The sequence below is a fragment of the Garra rufa genome, chromosome 3, assembly GCF_049309525.1.
Source record: "Garra rufa chromosome 3, GarRuf1.0, whole genome shotgun sequence".
NCBI classification, from domain to species: Eukaryota; Metazoa; Chordata; class Actinopteri; order Cypriniformes; family Cyprinidae; genus Garra; species Garra rufa.
Genome location: NC_133363.1, coordinates 37,254,814 through 37,272,445, shown reverse-complemented (window position 1 = coordinate 37,272,445; position 17,632 = coordinate 37,254,814). Strand labels below are relative to the sequence as shown.

Below are 17,632 nucleotides of genomic sequence, written 5' to 3'. Positions count from 1 at the left end.
TGATGTGTAGGCTGCTATATGATAAATCATAATGCACGATTGCGAAAGGGTGTCATTATTAGTGTGGCCTATATAAAAATGCAGCTAAAAGATTTGCATTATATAGTATTTGGCCTTGTTTTTTAATAAGCACATGAGAATTGAGATATGAATATTATTGATGCCACTGATGCCTCTTCTTCTCCATCCACAGCTGTTCGGTCTAATTTAGAGCACGCTGCCACAATGGAGAGATCACAGGCTTAATATGAGGGGCGCATAAATAAAGATTATTAGGTTAATTAATTATTTTGCATTTATGATTCTTTTATACCTCCACATAATTACTATGGGCTGCTATAATTGAATTTGAACTTGTGCCAGAGTGGGATAATTTGTTTTCAGGTTACCAAATGGTGACAGTGTTGCCGGGTGTAGAGGAAATGACATGGAGTGTGAGTGCGGCATAATTCATCTGTGCTCAGACGCTGACACCAAACCCACAGAGAGGAAATTAATTCAGTTTCCCTCCTGCCACATGGGCAAACAACATTACACACACAAATAAATAATAACAGAGAATCAAAGATGCTCCTGCGCACATCAGATCGGGCGCATTCATCACCACACTTATCAAACGTAATAACAACAACGTGGAATGTGGAACACCCTCCTTATCTGATCGTCTATGTGTATGCGTCTGTGTGTAGATAACATGCGCGCATGGGAGTTTGTCTGTCTGTTCATGCATGTTTATTGTATGAGTGTCTGTCTGAGGGGAAGAAAGAAGGAGGAATGTTATGCATATAATGTGCATATACCCCATTCCCTTTGTAAAATCCTCCTTAGGCCTTGTAGATCATTGTAAATGCGAAAACACATCTTAATTAAATTTTTGGCTGTTTTGTGTAATATAGGATTATGCATTGCACGAGAGTGAACATTTTCAAAGGAAACACTGCGAATGCAAATGCAATCATGATTGCCACTTACCTTCCAGCTGAGCCTCTGTTTTGCTGGTGGAGTTACTTTCATCTATAGCTCTCTGATTTAGACCCATGGGATTACAGAACTCATCCCAGCCCATAATGCACTATATATGCGTGACAGTTTTTTTTTTTTTCCAAGAAAAGAAGTGAGTTCTCAGCAACGTTTCAGCTTCTATGAATAGTATAAAAAATCTTAACATTCTCTATTATCATTTGGTTATAATTCAAAATTTTTCTTTTTGTTATTGCATTGTATGTTTATCTGAATGTTGCTAATACCTACTTTAAGTCTAATGACATAGCTTCAATGTAAAACTTTTAAAACATTCAAATTACTGTTCTGAATGATGAATCGTTGTAAAAATGCCCCTAGTGTGTTTGTAGTCTGTAGCCCCTGGTGGTCATAATTGAGAATGTTAGCCAGCTGCTTCAACAAAACATGTTTGATTTGGCCACAAGAACATATGTATATGCTGTGTGTCACATTCTCTCTCGTTCAAATTCCCTCACATTTGCCTTGCATTAGTTAGAAAAACCCTGCTAATGACTTTTTACCTAAAGCATTGCTTTCCCATAAAAAGATTGTGCAAAGAGCTGAGAGGAAAGCTGCCTATTCACATGCAAATAATCTACCCAGGATATTCTGCTCAAACATCTGCGCCTTTTGAATTCTGCTGAGAAAAAGTGCATATATATATATATATATATATATATATATATATATATATATATATATATATATATACACACACACATACATACAGTACATATGCTTTCTTTACTTTTTAAGAACTGTTTATATTTGATTTAGAATGTGCTTTTTGTTTTGTTTTAATTCACAATTGGTTTTAGTTTAATTAAGCTGCTTGCTTCAGATCAAAGTGCAATTTCGTGTCCGTGTTTGAGCTTTAAAAGTGGGCAGAGGATTTTGAGTTCCCAGCATGTATATTTAATGTGTTTTTGAGCAAGATGAAAAAAAGGAGGAGACTTGTTAGTGTTTAATGTTCTGTTATGTTGGGATTTACAAGAGATTCTGAGTTTTGGAGTGTGTGCTTGGGTTGAGGATGAGCTAATGGGAATGAAGGCCGCTATGAGCTCCGCTTTTTTAACAAAGAGAAAATACTGAATAGCAGTATAGCTATACAACCATGACGTCAATTTGTAGGCCAGCTCAGAAGGCTAATTCATAAGTTCCCTTGGGTTTTTAGAATAGTGCTTTTTTTTTATGAGTAAAATAAGGTCTGTGGTTAATAAGACTTTAAGATACTTTCTTGTTTTGTTCAATAACATGAATCACATACAGTTGTATCTCAGTCGTGAATTTTGAAGCTGCAGTTCAGGTAATGGTCACTGCATCTTACTCACCACAAATGAATGTTTTAAAAAATGCAAATTCTTGCAGGTTTCAGAAGATCAATGTGACCCTAGAGCACAAAACCTTAAGTAGCACGGGAATATTTGTAGCAATAGCCAGGAATACATTGTATAGGTCAAAATTATCATTTTTAGTTCCAAAAATCATTAGGATATTAAGTAAAAATAATGTTCCATGAAGATATTTAGTCAATTTGGTCTCCATAAATATATCAAAACTTAATTTTTAATTAGTAATATGCATTGCTAAGAACTTAATTTGCACTCATTTAAAGGCGATTTTTGAATTTTATTTATTTATTTTTTGCACCCTCATATTTCAGATTTTCAAATAGTTGTATCTCAGTCAAATATTGTCCTATCCTAACAAACCATACATCAATTGAAAGCTATTTATTCAGTTCTTAATTACAAAAATGACCCTTATGACTGGTTTTGTGGTCTATGCTCACATATGGTGAACTGTCACTTCTTATGTGTGCTTCCACCAACAAACACTTCATATTTGTGTTTGTTAAAATAAATAATTTGGTAAGCTTTGGTAGCTAGATTAATTAATTATTACAAGTTTAGTTAAAGAGCACACAATGGCATGTACAATGCATGATGATAAAAAAAAAACTAAGCCAAAAAAAAAAAAAGGTTGACGCAAAAAAATCAGTTTAGTAATTGTAAGTTTAATGTATTGGCTATGTTGTCCATCCATGTTATGTACGCGGGGGGGTTTCTTTCTGGGGCTGATAGGGGAGTGGCGATGGGTGCTCGGGGAGTGGTCGCAATGAGCCCCACTCTCTCCCATACTCCTCCATCACAGCTTGATGTTGGCTGAAGTAAACAGAAGACCATTGGCTGTCCAGAGTCCCTCAAGCGGTGTAATGAATATGTAAACACCGCTTCCCAAGTTTCTTGGACTAACGGTGCCGTCGGACAGTATTATTCATGTGTCTGGAGGGCTTAATTTCCTTTAATTAGCCAAGCTTTGAGAGGCTAAAGTGTCTCCAGATCTCCAAGTGACCGGCAGCGCTTAATTTGAAACGTAAAGTGTGGATTGATGGAGGCGTCTTTGAAACACTGAGAGCGGGAACATCCTTGTGTTTGAACCATCCAGCAACTGAGCTTGTCTGTGAGTCTGTATCCGAGCGGAGAACATTATAGTGGAGTTGCTGTTTGCCGGCTTTCTTTGTGTTGCTCTTCTCCAAGCATGCTTGAACCTCGCAGCGCAGGAGCAGTTTGAACATCCCAAAACTATGGCCAGCGATCACTGCTTATAGAAGAGGATTACTGAAACTCCTTACAACACCCTTTTACCCTTTCTCTGTCCCCTTGAGCTGCATTAAACCCGCGTTGTTCAGCGCTTCCCTCTCATTCACCGCGCCTGGATTGTTGAAGGACAAGTAAGAGAAAAATTGCGCCCTTTTCATAGAGCAGCGCTTCGCCGAGAGGAAACATGGATGTATTTTATCCGTCTGCCGGAGGGAATTCTATTCCTGGAGATCCACAGAACCTGGATTTTTCCCACTGCCTGGGATACTACAACTACAACAAGGTGAGGGACTCAGTTTGAAGCCCTGAGCTGGTGTTTCCAAACTAGGAGCGCAAAGTTGATTCTCTGCTCGGTTCAGTACATTTGAAATGGCGAGCGGTGAAGTCTGTAGTTTTTTTTAGCGACTACATACTTGTTTTCAACCAGTTTAAGTTAGATGTGAAAACTTTGGAGAGGGTTAATGAAAGGGTCGCGATGTTTTCAGCGATTTAACTTTGCAAAGCACCATCATTCAGAGCAGGTGGAAGAGCTACTGCCAAAACACGCTCACATGTGGCAAGCCATTGTAACATTTACTCCTTACGACTAAATACGTTTTTATATTACTAGTACTTATTTGAAATAACTAGTAAGTAGTTTTCTAGCGACTAACGGTATTTCATTTTCACTGATAATTATACTCATTAGCTATTGATACTTCTTTGCTACTTGATAATTAAAAGTAACTATTCTATTCTAGTAACAAATTGCTAATGTATGCCTGAGGTACTTATTCAAGTTTTACCAGTACTTATATATTGGAAACTAGTACCTGTTTATGTTTAAGTTTAAGTTGCAATTATTTTTCCCCGTATGTCATACATAATGACTTGTCCGAAGGCATGTGAATCTGAATGCATTTTAGTGTCTATTCAGTGCCAGCTAAGAAAACTATAGTGATTAATAGCAAAGGAGGATAGTGAAACTGATAGTCCTATTAGTCATTAAAAAGATTACCCACAAGTTATATGAAAATAGTTACCGAGATTTAAGTAAAAAATGTTCAAATGGCTTGCCATACTATGCACTCTATCTGTTCTCAGTTTCCAAGTCTTTTTATTTTCCTTAAACAGTGTTGAATCCGTTTCTGATAAACATTTTTAAAGATTTCACCCAAGAGTCAGTCCCACTCTTCCTTGTGCCATGTTGTTTTGGACTGTAAGTTACTTCCAGAGCCTCATAGGTCTATAGATTTAGTAATGACTCCACAGAAGAGGCATACATGCCTTCAGCAGTTAAAGAAGACTTTCAGACAAAAGGCTGTCAGTGTTACAGGACAATGCATGAATTGTGCTGCCTTTACAGACTCTGCTTAATATGACAGGAATGTTTTTATGTGCCCCTCCGGGAACAGTTCTGTGATTCCAGGATTTTAGCCCTCCCAGCAAATGTTGTTGTTTAGTAATTCACAGAACTAGAAAATCTCATGTCACAGTGTTTTAGACTAGCAGGTGTTCTCGGTGTTAGAGGGGTATTATTTTAGTCCTATTGATAAATAGTGTCGGAATTGTAAGTAAAGTAATACAGTAACAGATTGCAGATCTGCCTTATTGTAAAAAATACATTTTCCCCCCCTATTATTCTCTATTCCAACTCAATGTAGTTACTATATTCTGTAGTTTGCATAGAAAGCACAGTAATGATCTTTGGTCTTTAGCATTTACCACCTGCCAACATAATTATATAATGCATGACAAACCTAAAGCATCTTCAAGAGAAATTTGACCCATGACTTCTGGCCTTTGCATAACTTCCTGCCTTTTTAATTAGCCTATACAAAGTACAAAATTGATCGTGTTACTGCAAAGACCCTGGATCAGAACCTTTTTTTATTTACTAGTTCTACAGTAGTCATCAGTGGTAGTGTCTAGCTGTTTTTTTTATACAGGAGGACAAATTTGAGAACAAAATTTTCCATGTAAACATTATTTGCAGCAGTTATAAAATTAAATTTTTAATTTCTAAACTTGTTCTAAACTTGTTCTTGGTTGTTTTCCTTCTAACATCTTGGTAGAAACAGTTCAGGTTTAATAATGTCCGCAAACTAACTTTGCTTTTAGGTGTCACATCTTTCTTAATATCTAAAAAGTGGCAGATGAGAGAAAGAAATAAGACAGGATTTTGTAATTCCACCCTGGATGATTGTAGTTCAGGTGTATCAAAAAAAAAAAAAAATCTGAACAGTTTGAAACGTTGAAACTGAAACCACAGGCTTTGGAAAGGTCAACGATCACAACTAATTTGCAAACAGCCAAAAAAAGTAGGTGTGTCCTGTCGACAGTTTTAATAAATGAATCGTTTTAGCACAGTAAAAGATGGGCTGTAAGTTTTTAAACTGAACTTTAGGGTATCCAGTTAAAGGCCTGTACCCTTGAGGCAGCTATAAGGGGTCTTGATTTGTGTCTGCAGCCACATTGTGTGCAGTGGATTCTGGGTAATGAGTGTGGTTTGTGCAGGAGCATTGGGTTTATGAAGCGAGCACATGTGGTAGCAGTCAGTGAAATTTACTAGAAAAGTGTTCCTGATGGCTTAAATAAACCAGTGCCTACATTTGCAGAATGCAATGTGATTTTATTTTTGGCTTTTTTTAATGTAGTTTAGAGTTTTGTGGAATTTTGAATGACACATTTAAATGCTGTTTCTGTTCTACGTTTTGGTTTGTATCGATCATCTGTACTTAAATATCAAAGGCATCTGTCACACTGCGCTGAACTCTGCTCGCTTTGTAATTTAGTGAGTTTGTGGTTGCATTTACATAATGTCAGGTACGAGTAATTTGCATTCTAGGTGAGTTGTATTTACTCTGATCATTTACAGATGTCTAATAGTGTAACAGAAGGATCCTTTTTATTATGCAAAGGCATTACGTTTGACTGATTATGTTCACCGAAAACATTCAAGGCTCTTGCAAAGGAGATATAATGATTACATGGATAATGAGAACGAGAATGAGACAGCACATTTTGGCAGGGAATGTCCGTCTTTCGTTCGGTGGTTGTCAGCATTCCTAACCCTATTCACTCTCTCTCTCTCTTTCTCTCTCTATCCCCCTCTCTCATGAAAAGCATCATTCAGTTATGCAAGAGATGGATGATTCTCTTTGTCCTGGAAATGCTTGTGTGTGTATGCATTTTGAATTGCCACAAACAGATCACTTTAGAACTGCTGCAAAGTTCTGCACACTAATTCACTCATTGTTTAAATGTAAAAGACTCATGTATGTTGTGCAAATTGTACAACAAAACAAAACAAAGCCATAAAAGGTTCATATAGTCAACACTGAGGTTTTTTATTATACAAACTCCCTACAGGGAATGACAAGTTGTGTGGGTTTAGTCAGACTGTTTATAGAACAAATCAGAGATTGTTTTGACATGCATAGTTATTGCAATTTCAAATGACATTTACTTTCCTTTGATAGCCAACCTATCAGTGTTTACTCATAATTATCTGTCATAACAGTCAGATGTCAGTATATAATTTGATCAAGAACTCTCAGAAATACACATTTCTTTTGATGCTAGTGAAATCAGTGAAGATAGATAGCACTTATTGCATTATTACAAAGAAAATAATAAACTGTATGTATAGTAAAATGTTGCTTTAATTAGTTTATTAAACTACAACTCTTCTGTTACACATTGAGTAATGCTCTTAATAAAGTCAGAAATGTTTCCCACACGAGTGAAGGAAATCACTTTTACACAAACTATTTGCAGGTGCTTGCACTGATCTGATTTTCCAGGATGGGCTACAGTATGTGAAAATACAACCTCATAAAGCTGACTGTATGAACTTTAAGGAACTTTAAGAACATAGATGCTGTGCTAAAGACAAAGGCTAGAGGAAATGAGGTGACAGCAGCTGGAGACAGTGTTGACTACATTCAAGTGCATGTATTCACTTGTTAACACCCACACGTAGACTCTCGTCCCCCAGGTATATAGCTTTTCAATTCAGGCCTAGTGTTGGTTCATACAGCAAGAGTTAAATGACACATTCTTACATTCAAATCTGTGTACAGTGATACAATGAATGTACACAGCAGGTGTCATTACACACAAGGACAGGAAGCAGCATAGATCTGATTCATGAGTTTTAATCGATGTAACAAAATCCCTCTTTGTAGAGCAAGTGGATACGTGTGTTTGTAGAGATTCTTGTGGGTGATTCTTTCTGAATGGAGAATTTTGGTTAGGTGTTGCAAACAAAATCTAATTTTTTTTTTTTTTTTAAAGATCCTAAAACTATTTTTGAAGAAAGTAATAGGCCCACAGGTTTGGAATGACACGAGGGTGAGTAAATGATGCCAGAACTTTTATTTTGGGGAGAACTATCTCGTTAACTACGTGATCGACAGCTGAAGGAAATAGCTACTGTTAGCTGATATGCGAACGCTGCAAATGATATAGTTTCGCTTGCCATCTCCATTCAAACAACATAGCATTTTGAGAGCAGAAGCAGATGTAAGTGTGCAGTGTGTCTGAAATGTTTCTCATTGCTTTTGCCAGGAATACTGATGTATTTATTGAAAGTGGAAAGCTTTCATCAGGATATGATTTCACCAGTATTATGTCCTAAAATGGCAGACAGATGCGAAGGTTGTCATTTGGACTTGTGGTGTTTGTGGCAGGGTACACGTAATCTGTTACTGAGTGTTCAGATCTTGTACTGACACTCAACAAAATGACACGCCATCACGTTGTGTTCCCTTCATTTGCGTCTTTGTGGAAGTACTGACCTTTCTCTCTTTTGTGGTCCGTGATTCTGTTTCCTGGTATAGAACCATTCAAGTGAACTTAGACTTGATGTGATTTCGCCTCCAGGATGGATGGTACTAGTCGTATAGTTGTTGTGTAACCTACAAAGTGTATCTCGTTCTGTGTGTGGGAAGTGTCATCATTCGGTGTAAATAGCAATGTAATTCACTCGAGTCCTTCACAGCTAACCGTAACCAATGGCCATCTTCCGATGCATCGGTGATTGATGGAAGAAAGGTAACCATGCCAGTACAAGCCTCGGGCTCAAGAGCTCATTTCCACTAACCCCTATCAGCAGACTCTTTAATAGTGGCTATGATTGATTTAGTAGCTGGCTGATATGATGTTGTGTGCCTGGGCAAATATGTAAATTTGTAGCTGACACACACCATTAGCCAGGCCGGATCACGCTCTATAAATCATGTCTTTAATCCTCTACATGCTGCTTCCTGTAAATGCTCTTCATCTCATTTCCTCCAGTATTACCTGTGTGCTTCATCTGGTTGCTATACATCGGTTTCTGAGCTAACTGATGGTGTAAATGTCTGTTCTGCTTCTAAGTGATGAAACGGAGCAAAATAATAAATGAAACCTGAGGCGATGTACTCGCATGCTACTATATGTGTGTGTATTTAGATTGTGAGAGAGAGGGAAGGTGAGACCGAGAAAAAGAAAGGAATCATTGATCCCGAGCTGCTGAAAACTGTCACCAAATCTTCCCCAGAGATTGTGTTGAACAAAGGTTTGATGGCTCCTCTTCAAGACAGGAATGTGCCCCATGCTAAGGGCACAGCACATCTGACAACACATTGTGCTGATGCCAGTCAGCTATGTGGAGAGGGTTTAGCATGTCCTCCTTCTTTTGTTAAGAGCCCAGCTGAAATTCTGATTCTCATCCTGTTCCAAAACACTTCGCAAATCTTATTGTTACAAAACAAAAGGGTGCCAATCTGGAATGCTGATCACTCTGAAGATATTCCAGTTATGAAAATGGCTTCCGATAAGAGAGAACGGAAACTTTTCCATACATTGTTTTAGTTTGATGGGGTCGACAAACATCTCTGTCTTGATGAGCAAAGCAAGTCTTAGAAAGTATTGCTACGTTTTTCTACTTCTTTTGAGGTTATATGTGTGGAGAGCGTACTTAATGCTCACGTATTGTTGTATTATTTATACAGAGCTGTTGATTGACGTCTTTGTATATTGCATGCTTATGCATGTACTTTTCTAAACTGCTGAGTTAAGTCACAATGAATTGGAAGTAGCAGCAGCAGTTCTTTTATTCCATATTATGAAGTAGAACGGAATGAAACAGATTATTGAAAAAGAAAAATTCTAGTGCGGTGAATTGCTTCTGTTCATTGGTTTTTGATTGAATTCAGGGCTTGACATTAAGCTTTGACATGTGCTTGTCCTTCGGACAAGTAAATCAGACATTTACTTGTCCGAGTAAAAAATGTACTTGTCCGAGGCCGTAAATTAATCTATTCTGAAGCAATAGTCTCATCACTGCTCTATAAGGTCTTGGTTTAATCAGAATATTTGTGATATTTGCCTTAAATTGATTTCTAGGACACTTTTTAACTTTATTTTCTTAATCTTACTAAATGCGTCATCATTTACATTAAATTTTGAAATTTTATCAATACATTCAATTAGAATAATTAGACTCTGTATGGTTACCATTCAGATTAAATCAGTATCAACAAACTCCATCTTTCCACTGCACAGGAAAAACCCAGTCTGCATCGAAAATGCTATTTAAATGTATTTACTTAGACTGTTTAATGAAGATAAGTGGTTCCAAAAAATGCATTTACACAGTAAAATTGCAAATATATAAATAATGTTATAAGATTAATGTTGTACATTTTTTAACATATAAATCTAAAATGTTGAAAAAATGCCATACTTTTAAATATGAAACCGAACCACCAATAGGCGGCGGTAAGTCACTGTCTTAATGAGCGAGTCACGGATTTAACCATAGACGGATTCAACCAGTTCGTTCACTGACTCACCCGATTCATTAAATTAAATGCTAAATCATTCGGTATTGAAACACTGCTGTGTGTTTCTCAGATTCGCGACTGTTCTGCTGTGTCTTTACTTATAACTGTTTCGTTAACAAAAACGGCCAGTGATGTGTCTAAAATGTAAGTAGTTTATTGAACTACTGTTGTATAAAATCAGTTTCACGTTTGCAATCGTAATGGTGCTTACCTATATAATATGTTATACAATATTTATCTTTTTTTTCTACCGCAGTATGTTTGTTTCTTTGTGTATGCTGTTGCGCCTATTAGTTTTAAAATTTCCGTGATTCAGATAGGCTGCACGAGCTTGATACTTGATACTGTCCGTTTTCAGTCACCGTTTACACTGTAAGTAATACAATCAGAATCCTTCTCACCAAAGTTTCGTTGCTGCGCTAGTTATTGTTTGTTATTGATGTTTTAATCAGGTTACTTGTCCGGTCGGACAAGTAAAATTCTCCTTCACTTGCCCATTCACAAAATCCACTTGTCCCGGACAAACGGACAAGCGTTAATGTCGAGCCCTGGAATTGAAGTGGATTCAAATACAACTTTGCAATCAATTGTAAAATTCCTGTGTATGTCACCAGAGAGTCCATATTTTACTACCTGTTCTCATATCGAAACCAAACCTGTGGGAACATTTAAGCGATACGCAAAATCAGTGGTGGAACACCTTTTATTTTTGGCTTTTTTGCATTTATTATTTTAGGACAGGATTAGGCCTGAAATTGTTCACTTCAGCGAATAAATGCATAAATATGCAATAAACAGTCTAGTGGTAGAATTTGCATTTGGTTTTGGGTTCTAATCTGCACACGTCTAATTCTAATAAATTTAAACTAGAATGAAAAGATGGTCTCCGCAATGTTTAAGTGATAGATTGAATGGCTGGTGTGTGAGACTCTGCAAGCGCCACAAGAGACGTTCTGTCACTAAAAACAATGCAGCGAACATTCAGCATATATTTTTTTTTTAATTTCAGTGCCAGATTGCAGCTTATTTAACAGAAACGAATGTCATATGTTTCTTCTGCATCAGGTACGTCCTTGCCTGAGATGTTTCAGAAAATTGGTGGGGACAATATTGACAATGGCAAAAAAGTGGTGGGGGCATGCCCCAACCACAAATGACACCTATGCACGAAATCGGTACCAAAAGTTACATATAACGGCAGTTTCCAACAGAAATGTCCACTAGAGGTGATAAAACGGTGAGCACTTGTGATCGTTTTTGTACACGGTTATGATTATATCTCCATATGTTTCACTTTCCAGACATAACAAGCTTGCTCTGTAGCTCAGCTGGCACGTAATTGGATTTAGGATGTGGAATCCTTAGGTACAAATCCTGTGAAAAACATGACTCATGATAAAAGAGCTAAAAGATGAGAAATCAAAAAACAAGCTAAAACGACAAGTTTGCAATTGCGTTTTTACGTCACATTTGATTTTGTTCATACTATCGGGTAGGTGTAGATGGTTCGTTATTTTAAAACGTCACAGATCATTAGAGTTATAGCGCCACTCAACGGATATTTCAAGTTAGAACAGCGGTGACACATACAAAACCAACGTCACATAAAATGTACCATAGGTTCATCTGTTCCAGGGTAAAAAAACTCTTTTAGCACCACTCAGTGAGCATTTCTGTTGGAAACTGCAGTGCTATGTACTTACTGGTGCGTATTTTGCGTGTGAAAACAATCTCACAGGTACGTTTTCATCATGAGACCAGGTTTGTCATTTCACTGGAGGATCAAGTCATGATATTTCATTTAAACTGTGAGGTCAAAAATATGCTTTGAATTCAGGAAAATCAATAACATGCATTTAGAAAATAGAAATGAATGATTTTTCATTTCACGTTGACTTGTATGGAGTGTGATCTGACAGGTTTTCAAGAACAAACTATTTTTTTCTCTACGCTGAACACAAAAATACTGTGTGACGTGACACAGTATCGGCCAGTAAGATGTGTAATGTACAGGTATGTGGTTTTTGGACCAATGAGATTTTGCAGTGGGTGGAGCTAACCTGCAAAATAGATATTGAAGTAATCAAAAGAATGTCGTGTCACCATCACAAAACTCTGATATACTCATAAGAGAGAGCTTTTGTCGTGTCGAGTTAGGACGCGGTGTATGAAAGAACATCTGTCTGAATTTATATTGAGCTTATATAGCTCTTCAAGTGTAGTGTTTCTGAGATTATAATTGCACTAATGATTGCTCTCATTTCCTTTGACCTTTTATACATCATTAAAGCTAAAAGGAAGTAGAGGAAACAGACTATTTAAAGAACAGTCTGCAAAGTGTGTGTTCATGGCCCTACAAAGTATATTTTGGTCTCTCAAAGCTCTCACAAGCTTTGTCCTGCTTCTCTGAAGTTATCGACCTCTCAGGCTTATTGCAGGGAGATTTTCAGTGACCTAAAAACAGCTTATGCTCTGAATCAAGCGCTTTCTAAAGATCCACTTGCTTGGCACTCCATGAGTGTGCAATGCACTTTTCCTTGTGTATGGTTGAAACAGCTACTTTTATTTTTCAAAAATCTTATCTATCTCAGCATTCTAATAGACAAAAACTTTTGATTGTTAGTTCATAGTGAGAGTAACATAATATTCAATCATTCATGACAGAGGTACAGTGTCGGTTATTCATTTGATGAAGACTATTTGGTTTTCATCAAATTCTATTTTTGATATCCTGTCGCAGAAGTGAATAGTGACAGAAAAAGAGGAAGAGGGAGGGAGCATCTCATTATTGTAACTGAAGATTATTGTAACTGAAAAATGATGGCTCAGATACCATGTGTCAGATGATAATATAAAATCATACTTCAGTGCTTCTGTTAGTCCTTTGTCAGGTTGCACCACATACCCACAATGCCCTGCGGCTCCAGGTTGTCCTGTATGAACTGACAAAGACAGCAGGTGTGCAAATACTAGTAAGGCTCACTGAGCAAAGAGTTCAGATACTGAGGGTAAACAAAAGACTCATTTGAATGAGCAAACAGAACACATATTGAAATGACTCGTACGAGTAACAACATTCATAGACATAGAAGACTGCCTTCAGAGCTGTTACATTAGTCGTCTTTCTTTCGTTCATTCGTTCTTTTTTCCTTTGTTCTTTCCTTCTTTCTTCACAGCTGTTACATTATTAGTCTTTCTTTTTTTCTTTCTTTCTCTCAACATGAAATTCAGTTGGATTTTAAAACCAGTAAGGTGATTGTTTGCAGCTGGAGAAAGTGTTATGGAAATTAGGGACCAATGTATATTTGCTATTAGCTTTAAAAAAGGTCATCGGTTACTGACACTATGGGTAACTCCTCTCTTACTTTCCCACAAGGTATCTGGGTACCTTTTTAATATTTTCAAATCCAGTTCTTCTTTTCAAATCGAAAAGCTGCCATCTCCATTGCCCTCTCGCTAGATTTTAATTGGATCCTTTTATAGAGGTGCATTAGACTGATAAGAAAAATAGCCCCTTTGTTTTGCATGGGAATGTAATTCATGTTAAATAAATCGTTAGGCCGTGTACACTTTGGCTCAGGACTGCACTCCATCTCTCTTTCATCTTTTTCTTTCAATGTCATCCCTTTTTCCGAATGGATTTGGTTTGTCTTATGTTTACATTAGCACTTTACAAAAATCGGCTTCTCAGAGTGTTGATTCACGGCTGTTCCTTTGGACTCGTTCGCTTGCAGTTACTTACTTTGTCAAAGCCGAGGAGGACCCGCCGTTGTCTCCCATGCCTGAGGCGGAACAGGAGCGTGGTTTTGTTCTGTAGCGGCGCATTGCTCCAAGGGCACTGATTTCCAAAGGCTGGCAGCTTGTGCTGACATGCCGACTCATTTAAATTGTGCTTGACAGAACAACCCAGGGCAATTAATCATTTGACTAGCATGTGGAATGATGCTGTATCACAGAGAAAAGGACCTCTCGCACGTTTGCTCTTCCTATCCGATTCGCCAACCATGAAATTGTTATCATGCCCATGACAGCATATTTTCCCTTGTAATAAAAATCTGCTCCATACAGAGGAGCTCTTCTTTTCATTAAGACAAGGCAGTGGACATTCATTTGCTGTCGCTTGTATCGTAACACATTTGGACATATGTTCTCTGTTTGATGCTAGATCAAGACAAGGTTCTGCCAGAGGGAGGAATGACGAAAAAGAAAGACCGAAAAGGGAAAAAAAAGTTAGACGTTGTGTTAGTTTTTCATAGCCACCAACCATATGGTTTGCCTCACTGCTGAGCCAGCTGCTGATATTTATTTCATATGCATATTAAAACTGGAGAGTGGATGCTTTGTAGACGGTTTCCAAAAATTGTACAGTGATTGCTTCATTGCTGATGGGTCTTTTATAAGCCTCAGAGGAATCCTTGAGAGAAACACCAGTCTGCACTCTCTGCTAAAGTGTGATTGAATGTTGCATTTAGCCTCTAATAAAGTTCTATTGGAGACTTCAGCAGCTGGCTCCCATCTGGAGTTTGTGGAGAGGCTTTTACTGTGTGCGAGTGTGTTTTGGTGGGTGAGGGGCTTTTATTTAAATATATTTAGGTAGGTGTAAAATGAAGCACCTCCTTTTTGCTAAATGAAATTTGGCTAGAGGAATATTGTGGTTAATATGGTGTTATGTGAGAAATCACAAGGCTGAGTTGTGCCACAAAAGCTGGATGACTACAAGAAGGACCTTCACAGGATTTAGTGATGTCTCGAAACCAAAGAATAAACAGTTGAGGTTTGCAATGGGTGCTAACAACCAAAAAGTCTGGAAAAACTTGCCATCTGGCAACGTGCGACAGTTCGGAAATTAAATGTCTGGTGAAATGCTCCGCAATGTTAACATTGTATCATGTATAATGTATCACTTACACTAAATCTAACAAATAGTGTTAACAGAAGCAAACTTGAAATAAAATGCATTGCAGCTGAAGCAACCATGCCATTTTATCTTGCTTTTTCAAGTCTTTGAGCGTATATCGTGACTCGTGTTTCACAAGACCTGAGCACTTTGCAATGCAAGTGCAATGCTGCACCAGATGAGCTTCTGATCAAGGTTACTGTGTCAGAAGAGCTTTACATATGGTGTTGGGTATAGGATGCAAATATCAAAATGTATTCGTTTACAAGTCACGCTGTGGTTAAAGTGTTGGGAGGTCAAAACATAGTACTTTGCATGAAATTAAGTCTTTGTTAAACTGAAATGATATAATCTGCCCTAGGTGATCATAATTTATATGAAAAGTTCTCAGTGTGTTACTGACACTAGTGTTTATTTCAGCTAGAAACTGCAGTGAATTGTATAAGTACACTACCAGTCAAAAGTTTGGACACACTTCCCCATCAAAGAGAATAGGGAAGTGTGTCCAAACTTTTGTCTGGTAGTGTATGTTTTTGGAGTTATGCAGAAATGTAGGCACAGCCTATTATTACGTATGTATATGATTAAATGATTGATGTATGACTGAATACTGCAATAGATATGAATGTGCTCTAATTTCAAACATGAAGTTCACTTCTGTTGTCAGCATACAGATGCGGTTGTGCTTTTAGGAGTGTTGTTTTTCTCAGATGCAAATACTTGGAAATGAAGCTTTTAAATGCATCACTACCAAAGGGGTTAAACAGGATGATTCACCATGTAGCTTATCGCTTATGAGCACTTTGATTATTTTAATGCATTTAATCAACCGTAGTACACTTCTCATCCTTAGCATGAATCCTTTGTTCTATAGCCGAGGTAAACAGGACCTCAACCTCTGTTATTGCTCATCTCTTTTCCTTTCTCTCTCTCTCTCTCTCTCTCTCTCTCTCTCTCTCTTCATTAGTTTATATAATGGAGCATTGTAAAAATGTATTATAATGAGTTTGAGCAAAAGGTTACAGCAGAAGTTAACAGCTAATAAAAGTGCTTAAAATAGTGCAACGAGAGTGCTTTGTTCAGTGTTTAGGAAGGAACTCAGTGGCCTAAGTGTCTTGTATCAATATTTTAGATCATTTTCAATATAATCAACTCAAGCATTTTACTTAAGTTTCAAATCCTTTTCACTTTCACATGTACAAAAGACATTCTCAGAATTGAATTGCACTTTTTGGAGCGGTTAACGCAATTATTCGATTTAGCATTACAACTGTTTTTTTCTTTTCTGTGTGCTTTCTAAAAACTGATCTTTGAAGCTTATTAGAACTGATCGTAGTTCACACTCACAAATGTCCCTTGCAGAGCATGCATCACTCAGTAAATATTTGCAAATAATGTGTAACACTTTAATATTTGTTTGAGTGATTCAACATAGCAGCCGATGACAGTGTTTGCAGAAACCTGTCTGAAAAGTGTCATTGTGCTGCTAGTTGTTCAGAAACTAAACACTTCACCTTTAATAAACTTAATTTCTGCTTCAATGCGTGAACATACAGTCAGTAGGGGTCACCAGATGTTACTGCAGTGTTGGCATCTGTTCGCTTGGACTGCTGGACAGTGCGCTTTGGAGTCTTACACTCTGTAAACCCCCAATGGTAGATTGTTTTAGGATCATTACCCTTCTCACTCACCCTGATAAAGCTTGTATGAGAGCATTCATCTCCCCATGCTCCTCTGAGCCACATGTCAGAGCCCCAGAGACTGGAATCTCCAAAGCTCTGTTTACACACGGGCTCAATCCACTCCTGAGCTCGACTGGCCTCACCAAGCAGCGCGGTGTAAAAGAAGGCCGCGATCGCTACTAATTAAGCGTCGAGGTGGAGTCCGAGCTGTTTGAATAGGCATTTTGTTCTGTGCCAGCGGTGAGAGAGTGAATTGTTATCAGTGTAATCTTTGTGGGTTGAGCATATAAACAATGTCTCTTCAGTATAGAAACATTCTGTGAGACTCGCTCTGTGTAAATGACAAGGCAGTGTTGTGTTCATATAGGGTTCTGATTTAGCCGTATAGGTTTTCACCGGCTTGGCAAGCGAGAGCTCTGTGTTTAACATCTTTGTTCTCAATCCGGCGGTGCCGTAGGATATGATCTCCTCGTGCGGCGTTCCTCGAAAAGATCGCGAAGCTATCTTCTCGTTATGCGAGAGAAAGCTAGAGAGTGTCTGGCCCCGTCTAACAGAGGCTAAAGGGCTGCAGAGGAGAGCTGTGATATTTGAAGTAATTCACAAGTGCATGTGCTCGCACATTAGTGGGATGCAGTC

At 37.9% G+C, this 17,632-nt stretch overlaps 1 protein-coding gene across 1 annotated transcript in view; it reads left to right on the top strand.

Moving 5' to 3' along the window:
• The first annotated feature begins 3,014 nt into the window (after window positions 1-3,014).
• tox3 (TOX high mobility group box family member 3) overlaps window positions 3,015-17,632 on the top strand; it is a 52,774-nt gene continuing 38,156 nt past the window's right edge. The window contains exon 1 of the mRNA XM_073837037.1: window positions 3,015-3,888. Within this exon, the coding sequence (XP_073693138.1) occupies window positions 3,790-3,888 (99 nt within the window). The 5' untranslated portion in view covers window positions 3,015-3,789. The remainder of the gene's footprint in view (window positions 3,889-17,632) is intronic.